Source organism: Dromiciops gliroides, chromosome 1, assembly GCF_019393635.1.
Source record: "Dromiciops gliroides isolate mDroGli1 chromosome 1, mDroGli1.pri, whole genome shotgun sequence".
NCBI lineage: Eukaryota > Metazoa > Chordata > Mammalia > Microbiotheria > Microbiotheriidae > Dromiciops > Dromiciops gliroides.
This window is the reverse complement of record NC_057861.1, coordinates 534,072,372-534,087,775: the sequence shown is the minus strand read 5'-3', so window position 1 is coordinate 534,087,775 and position 15,404 is coordinate 534,072,372. Positions and strand designations below refer to the sequence as shown.

Here is a 15,404-nt window from a genome sequence, read left to right as displayed (position 1 = left end):
CTTCCCTACAAAACAAAAATCCTCCCTTGTGGAAAAAAAATTAAAAATAAAAAAGTATAGTTTGCAAAACCAATTCATATTGGGGGAGGAACCCAGATTTTTTTTAAATGGGGGAGAGGGGCAATGAGGGTTAAGTGACTTGCCCAGGGATCACACAGCCAGTAAGTGGCAAGTGTCAGAGGCAGGATTTGAACTCAGGTCCTCCTGAATCCAAGGCTGGTGCTTTATCCACTGTACTACCTAGCTGCTCCCAGGAACCCAGATATTAACTCTTGCTGGAGGCATTCTATAAACACTTGTCCCTACCCTGTCACTTTCTTTCCCTTCTCACTTCCCTCATTTCCTGCCCCATATGCATGCTTTTTCCCCCCCTTTTCCAGTGCCTCAGGACTTTCAATAGTGTCCACAAGCACAATTTAGTCCTGATATTAACACTAGAGAAAATAAGGTTGCTGCTCCCTGTTCTGTGGCTGCCCATGGGGATGATGTATATTTTCCTCAATTAACTGATGGGAGTTGAGGCTCAGAGAGCCTCAATTACTAAATGAGAGAGGCAGGAACCTCTGAATCCAGATTTCCTCTTTGTCCAGCACAGTTCTGTGAACAAGGACATGTGTAACAAATGGCCATTTTTTCCCCTAGTTTGGACTTCTATTTAATGAAACTTCCTCAACTAAAGTAGATCAGCAAGTCATCTACAATTTCTGTTCTTAGGGAGTTAGGGAAACAAGGCCAGCGGATAGAGAGGCAGGACTCAAACCCAGGTCTTTCTGACACCTTCACCATGTTTTCTCTCTAATAAGTGCTACTGACATTAAAATAAAACTTTCTAAAAGAACCTTGTTTTTATGTAGCACTTTACATTTATAAAGTGCCTTCATAACCATGATTTCATTTGATTCCCCAGAACAAGCCCATAGCACAGGTACTAACATTTATTTATAGACGATGAAGCTGATGACGAGAATTCACATTTATATCATACTTGGTTGAAATAGGCAATATATCTTATTTTACTGACCCTGATAACCTTTTGTTTGTTTGTTTTTTGTTTGTTTGCAGGGCAATGGGGGTTAAGTGACTTGCCCAGGGTCACACAGCTAGTAAGTGTCAAGTCTCTGAGGCAGGATTTGAACTCAGGTACTCCTGAATCCAGGGCCGGTGCTTTATCCACTGCACCACCTAGCTGCTGCCATCCCCCCCCATTACCTTTTCTTTCTTTTTTTTTCTTTTTTTTTGGTGAGGCAGTTGGGGTTAAGTGACTTGCCCAGGGTCACACAGCTAGTAAGTGTCAAGTGTCTGAGGCCGGATTTGAACTCAGGTACTCCTGAATCCAGGGCCGGTGCTTTATCCACTGTGCCATCTAGCTGCCCCCCCATAACCTTTTAAGGAAGAAAATCCAAGTCTTATTTTTCCCATTTTACAGATGAAGAAACTGAAATTTATGTAGATTAAATAATTTGTCAAAGGTTTCAATAGGTAATCATTGGTAGCATCAGGCCCTGAGCTCAGGTTTGACTTCACCTCTAGTGCCTACTTCACAATCCTATGCTGCTTCTCTAACACAGGATCTTTACAGCTGTGCTGATTTATACTTTTTCTATACAAACAGTTTAATGCATGCAGTGGATATCTGACTATAATTTAATTTAAAAATTTTGTTAACTCTCTGTTATGGTGATGGCATTGGAGATACCAAAATGGTTGCTACCCTCAAGTGGCTCCTATTTTACTGAGTATAGAAGTGAGGGTCATGGTGTGTTACATGGACACAGAAGAGTATAATATATAGGAGGGTTTGATGGGGGCAAAGGAGATAGCCAGACAAAGTGCTCCAGGAATATGTGGGAAGGAAAATCTACTTATCTAGGGATATGTCTCCAATATATTGTGTCTCTGATAGTGTGTGCATACCCTAACTTCCTACATTAGAGTATTAGCACCATAAAGACAATAATGTCTATATTTTATATACTCTGAATAAGGCCCAGGTCATTGAATCAGGACTGAGAAGTGGAAAGGAATCTAGTCCAAGTCATTCATTAAACAAATGAAGAAACTAAGGCCTAGAGAGGGGAGGTGACTTGTTCAAGTCCACACAAATATCAAGCAGCAGAAGAAGTATCTGAACTCAGATCTTCTGATTCCAAATTCAGTTTTCTTACCCCCATATTAAACTAAATCCCAAAGTACAGAAGGCTTCATGCCTTGGGAGTTCAAAGGTTGATTGCTGTCATCATGATTATAACTCTGTCTTCATCACTAACAACATCAAAGCACTTTGATAATTACTCAAACTATGATTTTCCTGGTCTCATCTTAAGAGGCTCCTAATGATTTGGAAACAGGTCATAGGCTGTATTAAGTAGGAATCTCTCCAAATGAATTAAGTACGGCAATATCTAGAAGTTAGACCCTACATTAAGATTTTAATAGTTTATAATTTAATATAGGAACTGATGTTACTCTTGGAGGGGGGGGGGGGGGCAGGGGCAATGAAGGTTAAGTGACTTGCCCAGGGTCACATAGCTAGTAAGTGTCAAGTGTCTGAGGTCAAATTTGAACACAGGTCTTCCTGGATCCAGGACCAGTGCTCTATCCACTTTGCCACCTAGCTGCCCCCTCTTATGCAGGAATGCTAAATTCTGAGGTTTGAATGTTGTTTCTGATGTCACTTCACCTGGTTTATAGGGAAGATTCAACATTTTACAGCATTGGGACTATTTAGTCCATAACAAAGGAATTCCCAACACCAAAGAAAGGCTAACCTATCCTCTGTAGAAGAGATGAATACTAAAACCAGAATAGAAGACTCTTTAGAGAGTCCTGGCAGAAACAGACCTCAGGAACATGACGTGTCTTCCATCTTGTATTTGTAGATAGGGAATACATTTAATAAAGACCTATACCCAAGGAAGAAGTCTTGGAAGAGTGGTAAATAGAACTGAATACTGTGTGGGTGTGGCCTTCCCTTTAGCATCCCTCTGGGAATGATTCAGAAACTACCACACAATGATTCCAGTGGGGATTTGGCTACGGTCCTGCAGATGGGCATTAAACAGTTACCATTTGTAAATGGTATGTGTTAGAGGCCGGCAAATCTCCTCCCCAAGCCCCAAGCTTCTGATGACTGCAGCCCAATTAAAGGAGAGCCGGATGACAGGCCCTTGTGCTAAACATGGCACAGCTGACGTGTTCAGCAGCTCTCAGCCTCCTGCTTTATCAAAGTTGTCACTTTTCCCATCTCTAAGAATTGGTAATAAAAAAGAGATTTGATTTGCCTCTAATAGGTGTCAAGATAAAAATCAATGGCCTGTCTGAAATCTGGGTAATTTCAAACCTGCAGGTTTTCTGCCATGAAATAATTCACGCAAAAAGGGAAATGAAAAAGAAAGAAAAATGAAAACAATGCAAATAGCTAGTGAGTCTGAGTTCTCCATTTTGAACAGTGCCAACAGAAGGAATGTTTGATTAAAAACAAACCAAAGACCACACACAAAACATCGGCTAATTAATTTCTACCCAGAGTTTTCAGTTGTAAAAGGAGCTTCCAGGCATACAGTGTCACTAACTATAGAGCAATCTCTTTGGCCATTAGCGGGAGGGAGATAAAAAAGAAAAATCCTTTAAGGGAGAAAAGGAAGAGAAAACTGTAGCATCCACAATGCAAGTTTGTTTTAGAGATAGAGAAGCATCTTCCTGCCTGGCTCTCACTCAGGGGAAGTTCTGGCAAATTACCCCTCATACATAATTTAAACCACTGGCCTCATGACACACCAAACTAGAACAGGAGTGCAGAGGACAAGAGGTATTTGCAGAAAGGCCTCAGTGGGATATTTCCTGGGATGGAAAAGAAGCCTCAATGCAGTCTATGGAATGGGTCTCAGGACCATGGATGTTTAAACATGGGAAGAAAAAGAAAAGAGCAGTGAGTATGGAAGGATGCAAAAACAACAAGGACAAATTTCAAGCCTGATTAGGACTGGGAGGCCTCTCACCTGGAGGGTCAGTTTCTCAAGCTGCATCTCAAGATTTTTCTTCTCTTCTTGCAACTGACCTCGTTCCATCACCAGCTCCTCAACTTTTAACCTGTGAATGAATTGATAGCCAGACATAAGATTAGACAAGTAAAGTTCAAATGAATGAATCAGTTAAAAAGCATTTTTTAAAACACTTACTATGTGCCAAATAGCATGCTAAGCACCAGGAATACTAATGGAAAAAATAAAATAACTCCTCCTCTCTGGGAGCTTATGTTGAATTACATACCCACTGACACATCCACACCCCCTTTTACCCCCTAAATCCCAATGAGGGTGCAACATGGTCAATCTCTGCAAAGGAGGCCCAAAGGACCTAGGACTTTGGGATTTAAAGACAAAGAATAATGAAGTAAATCATTAACAACTGCAATTGTATGAGAGAATTGGATTTATAACATTTTATGTGTAAAAAGATCAGGAGTGAGGGATGGCATGGGAAAGAGGGTTGGGAATGTCTTAGTTGACAAGAATCATAAAATGAATTGTTTAATAGTGAGAAGAATCTAGTGTCTAGATTACAGGAAATAATAGTCCTATGAAACTGAATTTTTAAAAACCATATGCTAGGAGAAGAAAATATTTGGTATATCCAGGATGGGGAAACTGGATTAGAAAGGGCTGTGAAACCATCGCTACAAAGATGTGCTTATACTTAACATGTATAGATTAAGGAAAAACATTGAAACAGTTTTCAATTACATGCAAGTTTATTGTAGAGAAGAGCAGGTAGGTTTCCTTGGCAGTCCTCTAAATGTCAGTTAGAATGAGTAGGCTTAAGTATAGCTTTTGTTTTCCCATCACATCTATTTACAAATATATCACTTCTGAACACAAACCTTGCAACACATTCCTTGTAACAAAGATTAAGAAATGATTAAAAAAGGAGTTCGACAAAACTAACAAACATATCAATTATATCCAACATTCATTAGTTAATTAACTCCTCACTTTCATAATTGGAGGGAAAGAATTTCATTTTCAAGTCTTCTTAAAGCCTAAGCATTGTTATTCAAAATCATAAAAATTCAATTATTTATTCTTTCCATTGATATTGCTGTAAATGCTGTGTACACTGTGGTCCTGAATATGTTTTAGATTACTTTACTGATATTTACATAAGCCTTCCTATAGTCCTCCAAATCCTTATATACTTGATATTGATTAGGATACACAAATATTCCATTACATTTATGTACCACAATTTGTTTAGCTATCCTCTAAACAATTAGGTTCTACTTTTCCTCCTAGTTCTTTGATACCAGAAAAAAATGCTGGGCAGCTAGGTGGTGCAGTGGATAGAGCACTGGCCCTGGATTCAGGAGTACCTGAGTTCAAATCCAGCCTCAGACACTTAACACTTACTAGCTGTGTGACCCTGGGCAAGTCACTTAACCCCAATTGCCTCACCAAAAAAAAAAAAAAAAAAGCTGCAGTGGATATTTTGGTGCATATGAGACCTATCGCTCTATCTTTGACTTCCTTTGTTAATATCTCTAGTAGCAGAATATCTCAGAGTATCTAGATATTTCAGTCACTTTATTAACATAGTTCTAATGTTTTACAGATTGGCTGGATCAATTCACAAATCTCACAACAGTGTATTAGTGTGCCTATCTTGCCACAAACCTCTCAACACCAACTTCTAGTCTTTTGTCATCTTTGCCAGTTTGCTGGGTATAAGTTGAAACCTTACAGTTGTTTTGATTTGGATTTCTCTTACTAGTGAAAACACTTTTTGATATTGCTGTTAATATTAATTCCTTTTTGTGTGTGTTTTCAAATTTATGAACTTAATTAATAAATATTTCACTTATTTGTAAGTTTTTATGCCCTAATACATCTACATTTTTTTATTCCCATTCAGTATTCTTCAGAAGTCTATCATAGCTAACCTTTTAGAAATTCTATTCATCTCCTTAACTTCTTTGTTGTTTGTTTTAAGGTTAAATTAATCTATCTAGGTCTGACAGGGATAAATTGAGGTCCTCTACTAATATAGTTTTTATTTCCTCTAATAACTCATTTAGCTTTTCCTTCAAGAATTTGGATTCTATACCATTTGTTACATATATATTCAATTTTTATATTAATTCATTGGTAACTTTTAGCAAAATGTAGTTTCCCTGATTATCTCTTTTAATTTGGTCTATTTTTGCTTTTACTTTGTCTGAAATCATGATTGCTACCCTTGCCATTTTTTCCCTTTAGCTGAAGCATAATAAATTCTGCTCCAGCCCCTTATATTAATGTGTGTATCTTTCTGTTTCAAGTGTTTCCTGGAAACAAAATATTGTTGGATTCTAGTTTCTAATGCATTATGTGAACCTCTTCCATTTTATGGATGAATTTATTTCATTCACATTCATAGTTATGAGTGCTGTCTATTTCCTCCCATCCTGATCTCTGAAATTTATTCTTCTTTTCTTTATGCTGTCCCTTCCTCAGCCTGTTTGCTTCTAACTACCACCACCCTTCAGTAAGATGAATTTTTGTACCCAACTGTGTTTATATGCATATTTTACCATTTTTGAACCAGTACAGATAAATGAGATTCAAACACTGTCCTCCCCATTTTCACATAACTCCACCTACCTTACATGCCTCATTTATGTGAGATAATTTTCTCCATTCTTCCTCTCTCATCTCTCTCTCCCCAGTATATCCCTTTATCTCATCCCTCCATTCTTCTTTGGAGATCATCCTAACATAGTAGACTCAGACTCATGCACTCTAAGAAAACTCTTAGTGTCCTACTGATGATAAAGTTCTTAGAGGTTACATGAATTGCCTTCCCATGTGAAACGTAAACAGTTTAACCTTGTTATATCTCTTAATATTTCTTATTCATATTTCCCTTTTGCTTTTCTTCAGTTTTGTGTTGGAATGTCAAGTTTTCTATTTAGTTCTGTCTTTTCATTAGGAATGCTAAAAGGCCTCTATTTCAATAAATACCCATTTTTTTCCCCTGAAGAATTATACTCAGGTTTGCTGGGTAGGATATTCTTGGTTATAATCCTAGTTCCTTTGTCCTCCTGAATACACTATTCCAAGCCATCCACTTCTTTAAGGTAGTAGCTCCTAAATCTTGTGTCATCCTGGCTGTGGTTTCATGGTATCTGAATTATGTCTGACTGCTAGCAGCACTTCTTCCTTGACAAGGGAGCACTGGATTTCGGCAATAAGTTCTTACAAGTATTTATTTTGGGATTTCTTTCAGGAGGTGATTGGTGAATTCTTTCCATTTTTACAGGCCCTGTGGTTTTAAGATATTGAGGCAGTTTTCCCTTATAATTTCTTTTTTTAAAAAAATATGATGATGCACAGGCCTTTTTTTATTATGAATTTCAGGTAATCCAATAACTTCAATTATCTCTCATTTTACTTTGTATCAGTTCATACAAGGTTTCCAAATCTCCAAATTCCTCATATTCATCTCTTCTTTATTTCAAGGGCAAAGTATTTTTTAAAAATTTCCTTCCTTCTTTCTGACCAATTATCAATTTACTCTTTTGGGGTGTGTATGTGTGCACGTATGGGTGTGTGTGTGTGTGTGTGTGTATGTGTGCATAAAAGTCTCTTATTCATACCTTGGTTTCAAATTATTAAAAACAATAAACTCTGTTTTAAGTTATTTTGACTATAAATAAATCTTGAGGTTATTGAACACTGGAGATGTCACAAATTTAAATTGTGTTAAAAGTTATTTCATATGTCATGCAAGCTCTTTAATGAGGAAGGGAGGGGAAGCTGGAGAGAAAAAGGAAATCCAACTGAAATAAATAGCATTAGATAAATTTATCATCAGTCAAGTGCATTATAAATATTTTGAAAGCAAATAGATAAATGGGGGTGGGAGGGAGAGAGAAAAGAAATTTTAAAAGCTCTGTTCAACTGCCTGAGATTCAAAGTGATTCCAAAGACTAACAGCCATAGGAAATCTTAAGATGCATGAGGAAAAGGTTAACATACACTTGAACATAAAGACCTAAAATGGCCAAAAAGAATGGATTCCTCAGTGTCTGCCATTTACAGGACACTTGTCAATAAAGCTAAGAGGAATCATGTTGGGGCAGGGGAAGAAACAGAGAAAAAAGGGGAACCAGTTGAGTTTGGTACACACCGAAGGAATGGGACTCCATGACAGCTTGTTTCTATGGTTTTTCCCACTCAGTTGGCAACAATGCACATAAAAGGCAGAAAGGTGTTGGGTCATTTGATTACTCATCACTTCAGGATTCCTTGACATCTCAAGTATACAGTCATCTGTGCCTATTGCTTGGCCTGGCTTCCTACTGGTGTACACTTTGCACAAAGCCCTGAAAGTCCATCGTCCTTAACTGGAAATTGGGCCAACACCAATGATAACCAACTATGGCACATTCCAACTACCTGTGAGGTCATCGTGGGGACACCTCTGGCTTGGCTGCTGAAATTAATAGTACCTTCAGCCTAGTAAAGTTCAGGAAGGCCACAATCTAACTTGTGCTAGTTGATAAGAACAAACCTTGGCCAACCTTTTTATTCAGCCTCATGGAAAGATCTGAAAATGTTAGCAATGTGTTTGTGAAAGAGATGTCAACAGCTTGGTTGCAAACTCTTCTATCAAATTTGAAATGCCTAGTACTCACTAGGCGACTCCCTTGGGCCAACATCCCCTGGGTCTATACACTGAACAAGAAAGCAAAACCTTGACAGCTTCAGCTTCCCATGAGCCAAAAACGTTTGATGCTCGAATCGCTTATGGCAGCTTCACATTGCTCTGTACCAGTAACTGAGGCCTTCGGCCCAACACACAAGGGGCTGAAAACAGAATACTGGTCTTGGCATTTTTAAGGTTTACAGATCTTCAAAAACAAAACAAAAACAACTTGATATCTTTGCTTTGCCAAGCCTGATGTTTCGTCTCGACTATGACAGGAAAAGACAGGAATGTGTTCCCTGAATAGAGTTGGTTTGTTTTAGTCTCTGATGCATGATACTTACAGATGCCTAGAAAAACTTTTAGGATCTTCTCTGAAAGATGTCTCAAACTTTGCTGCTTATTTATTTTGGTTAAGAGATGCTTGATTTATGTCATTTTTAAAAAGAAACAAAGTAAAGCAAAACCAAAACCAAGAAGATATTATTGGAAAGAACATGACCTGGGTGATAATCCTGATTGTACTACTTTTTTTTTTTTTTTAGTGAGGCAATTGGGGTTAAGTGACTTGCCCAAGGTCACACAGCTAGTTAAGTATTAAGTGTCTGAGGCTGGATTTGAACTCAGGTACTCCTGACTCCAGGGCCGGTGCTCTATCCACTGTGCCATCTAGCTGCCCCTGATTGTACTACTAATTAGAACGAATGAGTAAATGATAATTAGACAAGTTACAACTTCTCTGAGCCCAAGTTTCCTAATCAATGAGTATGACTGGCAAGATGATCATTAAAGGTTATTCTCATAACATTTGATGACTCAAAAAAAAATGGAATTCTTCCCTTTCAGAATACACTGTGAGAGAAATATTGAGATTTATTTATCCTATTGAAAGATTCATTGGATAGGGACTTTGGATCTTTATCTTCTCTGGGGACAAGAAAAGACAAAACAGCAGGATGGATTTAGGTAAGATACTGGCATAAGTCCCATGAAGTTTAAGTTCCAAAAGAAATTAATAAGAGAAAGGATGGGATTTCGATATACACAGACTTGTAAGGTGAAAAGGGGGGAAGGAAGGATGACACAAGGAGATGAGAGGTAAAGAGAGAAGAGAGGACAGGTAGGAAAATGAGGGGAAGGGAAAGAGTTTTCACTCTAGGATGACTGGAGTATATGTAATCTTGACTAAGTCTTGGGAAAAGAGCCTAGATCATCTCTCAAAGTCATTTTGAAATTTAATGTTTGAACCCTGTAAACTGTAGTCCAAAAACAGGCTATATGGGATTTATTTATCATTTAATAAATTTTTATTCAGTGCCTATTACATATAATGTACTTTTTATTATTATTATTTTTTATTTTGGGAGGGCAATGGGGATTAAGTGACTTGCTCAGGGTAACAAAGCTAGTAAGTGTCAAGTGTCTGAGGCTGGATTTGAACTCAGGTCCTCCTGAATCCAGGGCTAGCGATTTATCCACTGCGCCACCTAGCTGCCCCTATAATGTACTTTATTTATTTATTTTTTAATAGGAACCTTCTCCCCACCCCCATTCATGCCTACCAATGTGTTACTGCTCCCACTGGCCACATCCTCATCCAAATGGCAGCCAAGGCCATGACAGGGAGGCAGTGTTATTATTTTGGCACCAAGCTACAGATTGGATGCTTGTTTACCATCTTCTGCTCTAGTAGGATACTGTAACCTAACACTTGGCACAACCCCTTGTCATCTAAAGGTTTAGTTTCTGATCTAGGCTCTAAAATATAAACCATATGGTCTTGAGACTCTCTGAACTTCAGTTTCTTCATCTATAAAATGGCAACAAAAATAATTTCATTTCCTACCTAATGGGGTGTTTGTAAAGCTCAAATGAAATTTTATAAGTTGGGGCAGCTAGGTGGTGTAGTAGATAAAGCACCAGCCCTCGATTCAGGAGGACCTGAGTTCAAATCCAGCCTCAGACACTTGATACTTACTAGCTGTGTGACCCTGGGCAAGTCACTTAATCCTTATTGCCCTGGGGCGGGGGGGGGGGAGTAAAGTGCTTGGTAAACAATAAAACATAGTATAAATGTCAGCTATTATCATCTCTATTATTGTGGTTGCTATAATTCTGCCTGGTTTTGAATCATTCCTTTCACTTTGATGATGCCACTGTTCCTACCCACCACCATCAGGCAGACAAACTAGTTCCAAAAGGCCTGAAAAGAAGTAACGATGAGGAACAAAGAGGAAAGCGAATCTTGTGACAGCAGATGGATTTATTGCCAACCCAGGTTTTGTGTTAGTCAACAAGTTCTGTCCATGAAAAAACCTTTTGGCCCTTTAGAGGGAGGCTGACCTCTCCTACCCCTCACTGGTCACTCCTTCCTAACTTTTGCTAAATACAATGGGGATTATGATATGATGTGGAGAATCAAGTTTGGGTTAATGAGGGTTGTAATGAAAGAGAACGCGTCCTTATGTGGATAAGCCAAGATATTAGTACTGTTGAGATGGGGTCAGCTAGTTTTAAAGCATGATAAATCCATGTTTTAGATAAAGGAATGAAGGCACCGAAATCTTGATGATATATATCCCTGAGAACATTGTAGAGTGTTTCCTAGCTAGCCAGAAGCTAAAAAGACCCAGAGAAAGAGAAGTCCCAGGTAGCAGGTTTAACATACAAAGGTCCTCCACCCCTTTTCATATTTCTCAAATATGGCTTGTTCTTTGACTCCCTCACCTGAGCCCCATCAATTTGTGCTTCCTGGTTGGAAACTTGTCCTCTATATTTGGGTTGCTTATTATCACATGTTGGCAGAGGTGCAGGTGTTCCAAACAGGTGTGGCATCTGCATGGCACGCTGGGCCTCTATAGCTGGAATTATCTTTATCTCCCCTGGCAAACACAAAACCCTGCTGTCCTCACCCCCCTCGTCCCCCAAATCTAATAGAAAGATGGCACTGTGTGTGAACTCCTCAATGGAAATGGAGCTCCACAGAAAGATCCAGATGGCACTGTAACTATGTTCAGAGATGAGCAGGGAGATTTCCAACAAGTGTGACTAATAGGCACTGGCAAGGACATGAATTTCTTCTGAATTACTCTAACTCTAGCCATTCGCTAAATCCACAGACAACATTTAGGATTTACTAGAGTTGCCACTTGACAGGAGAAATGACAGCGTTCATATTTGTTCCAGTTGAGAAGGTCCTTCAGTTGTTGCCACTTAAGTATTTAGTAAAGTTTTTTAGCCTTTGAAAATTTACTTATTTATTTGTTATAAACAAACACTTTGACATTATCATTACAGTTAAAAAAAAAAGTCTCTAAGGTAGCACCAATCAAAGCATTATGGATGAATAGAGCAAATGGGATTGAGCAGATAAAGGGGGCATGGGGAATAACAGGGTGAATATGGGTGGGTGGGTCTCTCTTCTCTGTCTCTCTCTTTGTCTCACTTCAGAATATAAATCCTGATTGGCAGGAATTAAAATAGATGACCTTAATTTTTGAAGTGACTTGTCTACTAGCATGTTTTCAGAAATGAGCTTAAAGTGAACATAAAGTGAAAAGGTAAAAACAACAACAACAAAACCCAACCCTGGGGTCTAAAGAGGCTTCCTAAAACATCTGGTCCTTAATACCATATCTATACTCAATTGGAGGATGAAGGACAGAGGATATTTCCCTAATATATCTGGGGAAGACAATGTGTTTTAACACATACTTCTGAGACATGAGCTAATTGGAGGGGTTAAATTGAGATGTGTCTAAGACAGCTACTGATAGAAACTGTGATAGGAAAAGTCATACTGAATGGCATTGGAATGCACTTGGGACGGACCATGTAGAAATTTGAAACATAAAGAAAAATCAAAGGAAATTTGCATGAGAATCCCACTGTCAAGGTGATTCTGTAATTCTAATCTGACAAGGTAAAATACTGATGGGAAAAGGATGATGTATTTTTTTCTGAGGATTTATTAGAAGCTAGTGACCAATTAACAACTGACTTCTGTATGAGAAGCCAATTAATAAAAGCATTTTTAAACATGAAAATCCAAGGATGTGAAATTCTGAAGAACTCTCTCACTCCCTCATTCCAGGACCCAATTTTCTAAGACAAGAAAACATTTTCAACAGTAGGTAAGGAAAGAATGGCAGGTTAGTAACGTAACTCTGTCTCTAACTTACCATGTAAAAAAGAGCCTATTAACCACATAAAATCATTATGTCATTGCTGTTTTCTTTGAAGAATTTTAGAGAGAATTCTTTCTCTTAGTTATTTGGGAATTCAAATGTATTTTTTCCATATTAACAGTGTCTGATCTGATTTAACAAATCATCTTAGCCCCTCAGCTTCAAGATGCTGCCTAAAGTGGTGGTCAGCACTAGGACACTCTCAATGTCTCTCTGAAGAACTTCAGAATTGATTGTGAGTCTTGGTAGATGCTGGCAAAGGATGGCCCAGCATTGTGTGCTTATATCAAAGAAGGTGCTGTGCTTTATGAGCAAAGAAGAATTGCAGTAGCTCAAAAGAAATGAGATGTGCAAATGGAGACATCTCCACTTCAAATATTCATATGGGACTATTTGTGCCCAACCCATGATAGAGCCTTCAAAGCTCGTATGGACTGATTAGCCATAGTCAGACACACTGTACTCTGACCCTTACATAGTGATACCATTTTGGTTCTTTTCCAACACAAACGACAGCAAACAACCAACCAACTATAGCCGGTCAGTCAATAAGAATTTACTAAGCACCTAGTGAGTGCCAGGCACTGCTAATTGTGGGGGATATAAAGAAAGACAAAAGATTGGGCCTGTTTTTGAAGAGTTCACAGCCTAATGGGGAGGCTAACACACAAATAATATGTACTAACAAGCTCTATACAGGAAAAAATGGAAATAATCAACAAAGAGAAGGCATTAACATTAGGGAAGCTCAAGAAAGTCTTCTTGTAGAAGATGGAATTTTGGTTGTAACCAGAAGGAAGTCAGGAGGCAGAAATGAGTAGAAAGAACAATCTAAGCATGGGGAGCAATGAACCAGAGTCTGGAGCTACAGTGAATTGTTCCTTGAACAGCAAGGAGGGCAGTGTCACTGTGTTGAAGGGTACCTTGACAGGCCTGAGGCAGGGAGGGCAAAGTGTAAGAAGATGGGAAAAGTAGGAGGCCACATTGTGAACAGCTTTGAATGTCATATTAGATCCTGAAGATAACAGAAAGCCAAATGAATGGGGGTGGGGGTGGGGGTGCTTTGTTAGACATGTGCTTTAGGAAGATCATATCTGACAGCTAAATGGAGGGTGGACTGGAGTAGGGAGAGAATTGAGGCAGGGAGATCAACTAGCAGGCTACCAAAGTAGGCTAGGTGTCTAATCTGAGGCGATGTGGGGGCCTGAAGCCAAGTGGTGGCAGTGTCAGAGGAGAGAAAGAGGCATATTGGAGAGGTGCTACAGAAGCAAATTAAATAGGCCTTGGAAACAGATTAGATTGAGGGCGTGAGGAGATAGTGGCAACACCTCAAGGTTCAATTCAATTCAATTCAGAAAACATTTGGAGCTTGGTTGCCTGGGAGGATGGTGTTACCCCCAACAGAATTAGGTAGGTTTATGAAGGGGAAGACTTTGAGGGTAGAAAGATAGTAAACTCTGTTTTGTACATGTTGAGTTTAACATGTCTATGGGATATAAGTTTTGAAATGTTTAATAGGTAGTTGAAGATGTGAGAAAAGAAGTTGGCTGAGAAGTTATGATCCTAAGTGGGTAAATTGATTTGAGAATCATCAGCATAGAGATAATCCAGAGGAACCCATAAGAGCTCATGAGACCACCAAGTGAAATAGTATAGAGAAGAAAAGAGGGTCCAGGAAAGACAATGTGACATGGGTGAAGAGCCAGCAAAGGAGACTGAGAAAGAGGCTTACAAAAGGTAGGAGGAGAAATAGGAAAAAGCTGTTATTCAGTCATGTCCCACTCACTGTGATCCCATGTTTTCTTTTTTTTTTTTTGGTGAGGCAATTGGGGTTAAGTGACTTGCCCAGGGTCACACAGCTAGTAAGTGTTAAGTGTCTGAGGCCGGATTTGAACTCAGGTACTCTTGACTCCAGGGCCAGTGCTCTACCCACTGCGCCACCTAGCTGCCCCAATCCCATGTTTTCTTGGGAAAGATAGTGCAGTGGTTTGCAATTCCCTTCTCCAGCACATTTTACAGATGAGGAAACTGAAACAAACAAGGTGAAGTGACTTGCCCAAAGTCACACATCGAGTAAGTGCCTGAGGCCAAATTTGAACTCAGGTCTTCCCTGACTCCAGGCTCAGTACTCTGTCCAATGCACCACCTAGCTGCCTCACTAAAAGCAAGAGAGAAGATAGTATCAAGAAGCCAGTGATCAACAGTGTCAAAGGCTGCAGAGAGGTCAAGAAGGCTGAAGATTGAAAAAGACCATTAGCTCTGAGATCACTGATAACTTTTTTTTTTTTTTAGTGAGGCAATTGGGGTTAAGTGACTTGCTCAGGGTCACACAGCTAGTAAGTGTTAAGTGTCTGAGGCCGGATTTGAACTCAGGTACTCCTGACTCCAGGGCCGGTGCTCTATCCACTGTGCCATCTAGCTGCCCCACTGATAACTTTTAAGGAGCAATTTCAGTAGAATGATAGAGCCAGACTGTAGCGAGTTAAAAGGAGAATGACAGAAAAGGAACCTACAGTGGAGGGCTTTATCAAGGAC

The 15,404-nt window shown here is 39.2% G+C and overlaps 1 protein-coding gene across 1 annotated transcript in view; it reads right to left on the bottom strand.

The window, feature by feature from the left end:
- Nucleotides 1-15,404, bottom strand: part of MAD1L1 (mitotic arrest deficient 1 like 1) — an 899,456-nt gene that overhangs the window by 364,544 nt on the left and 519,508 nt on the right. The window contains exon 18 of the mRNA XM_043978850.1: nt 3,999-4,089. Coding sequence (XP_043834785.1) covers nt 3,999-4,089 — 91 coding nt within the window. The remainder of the gene's footprint in view (nt 1-3,998; nt 4,090-15,404) is intronic.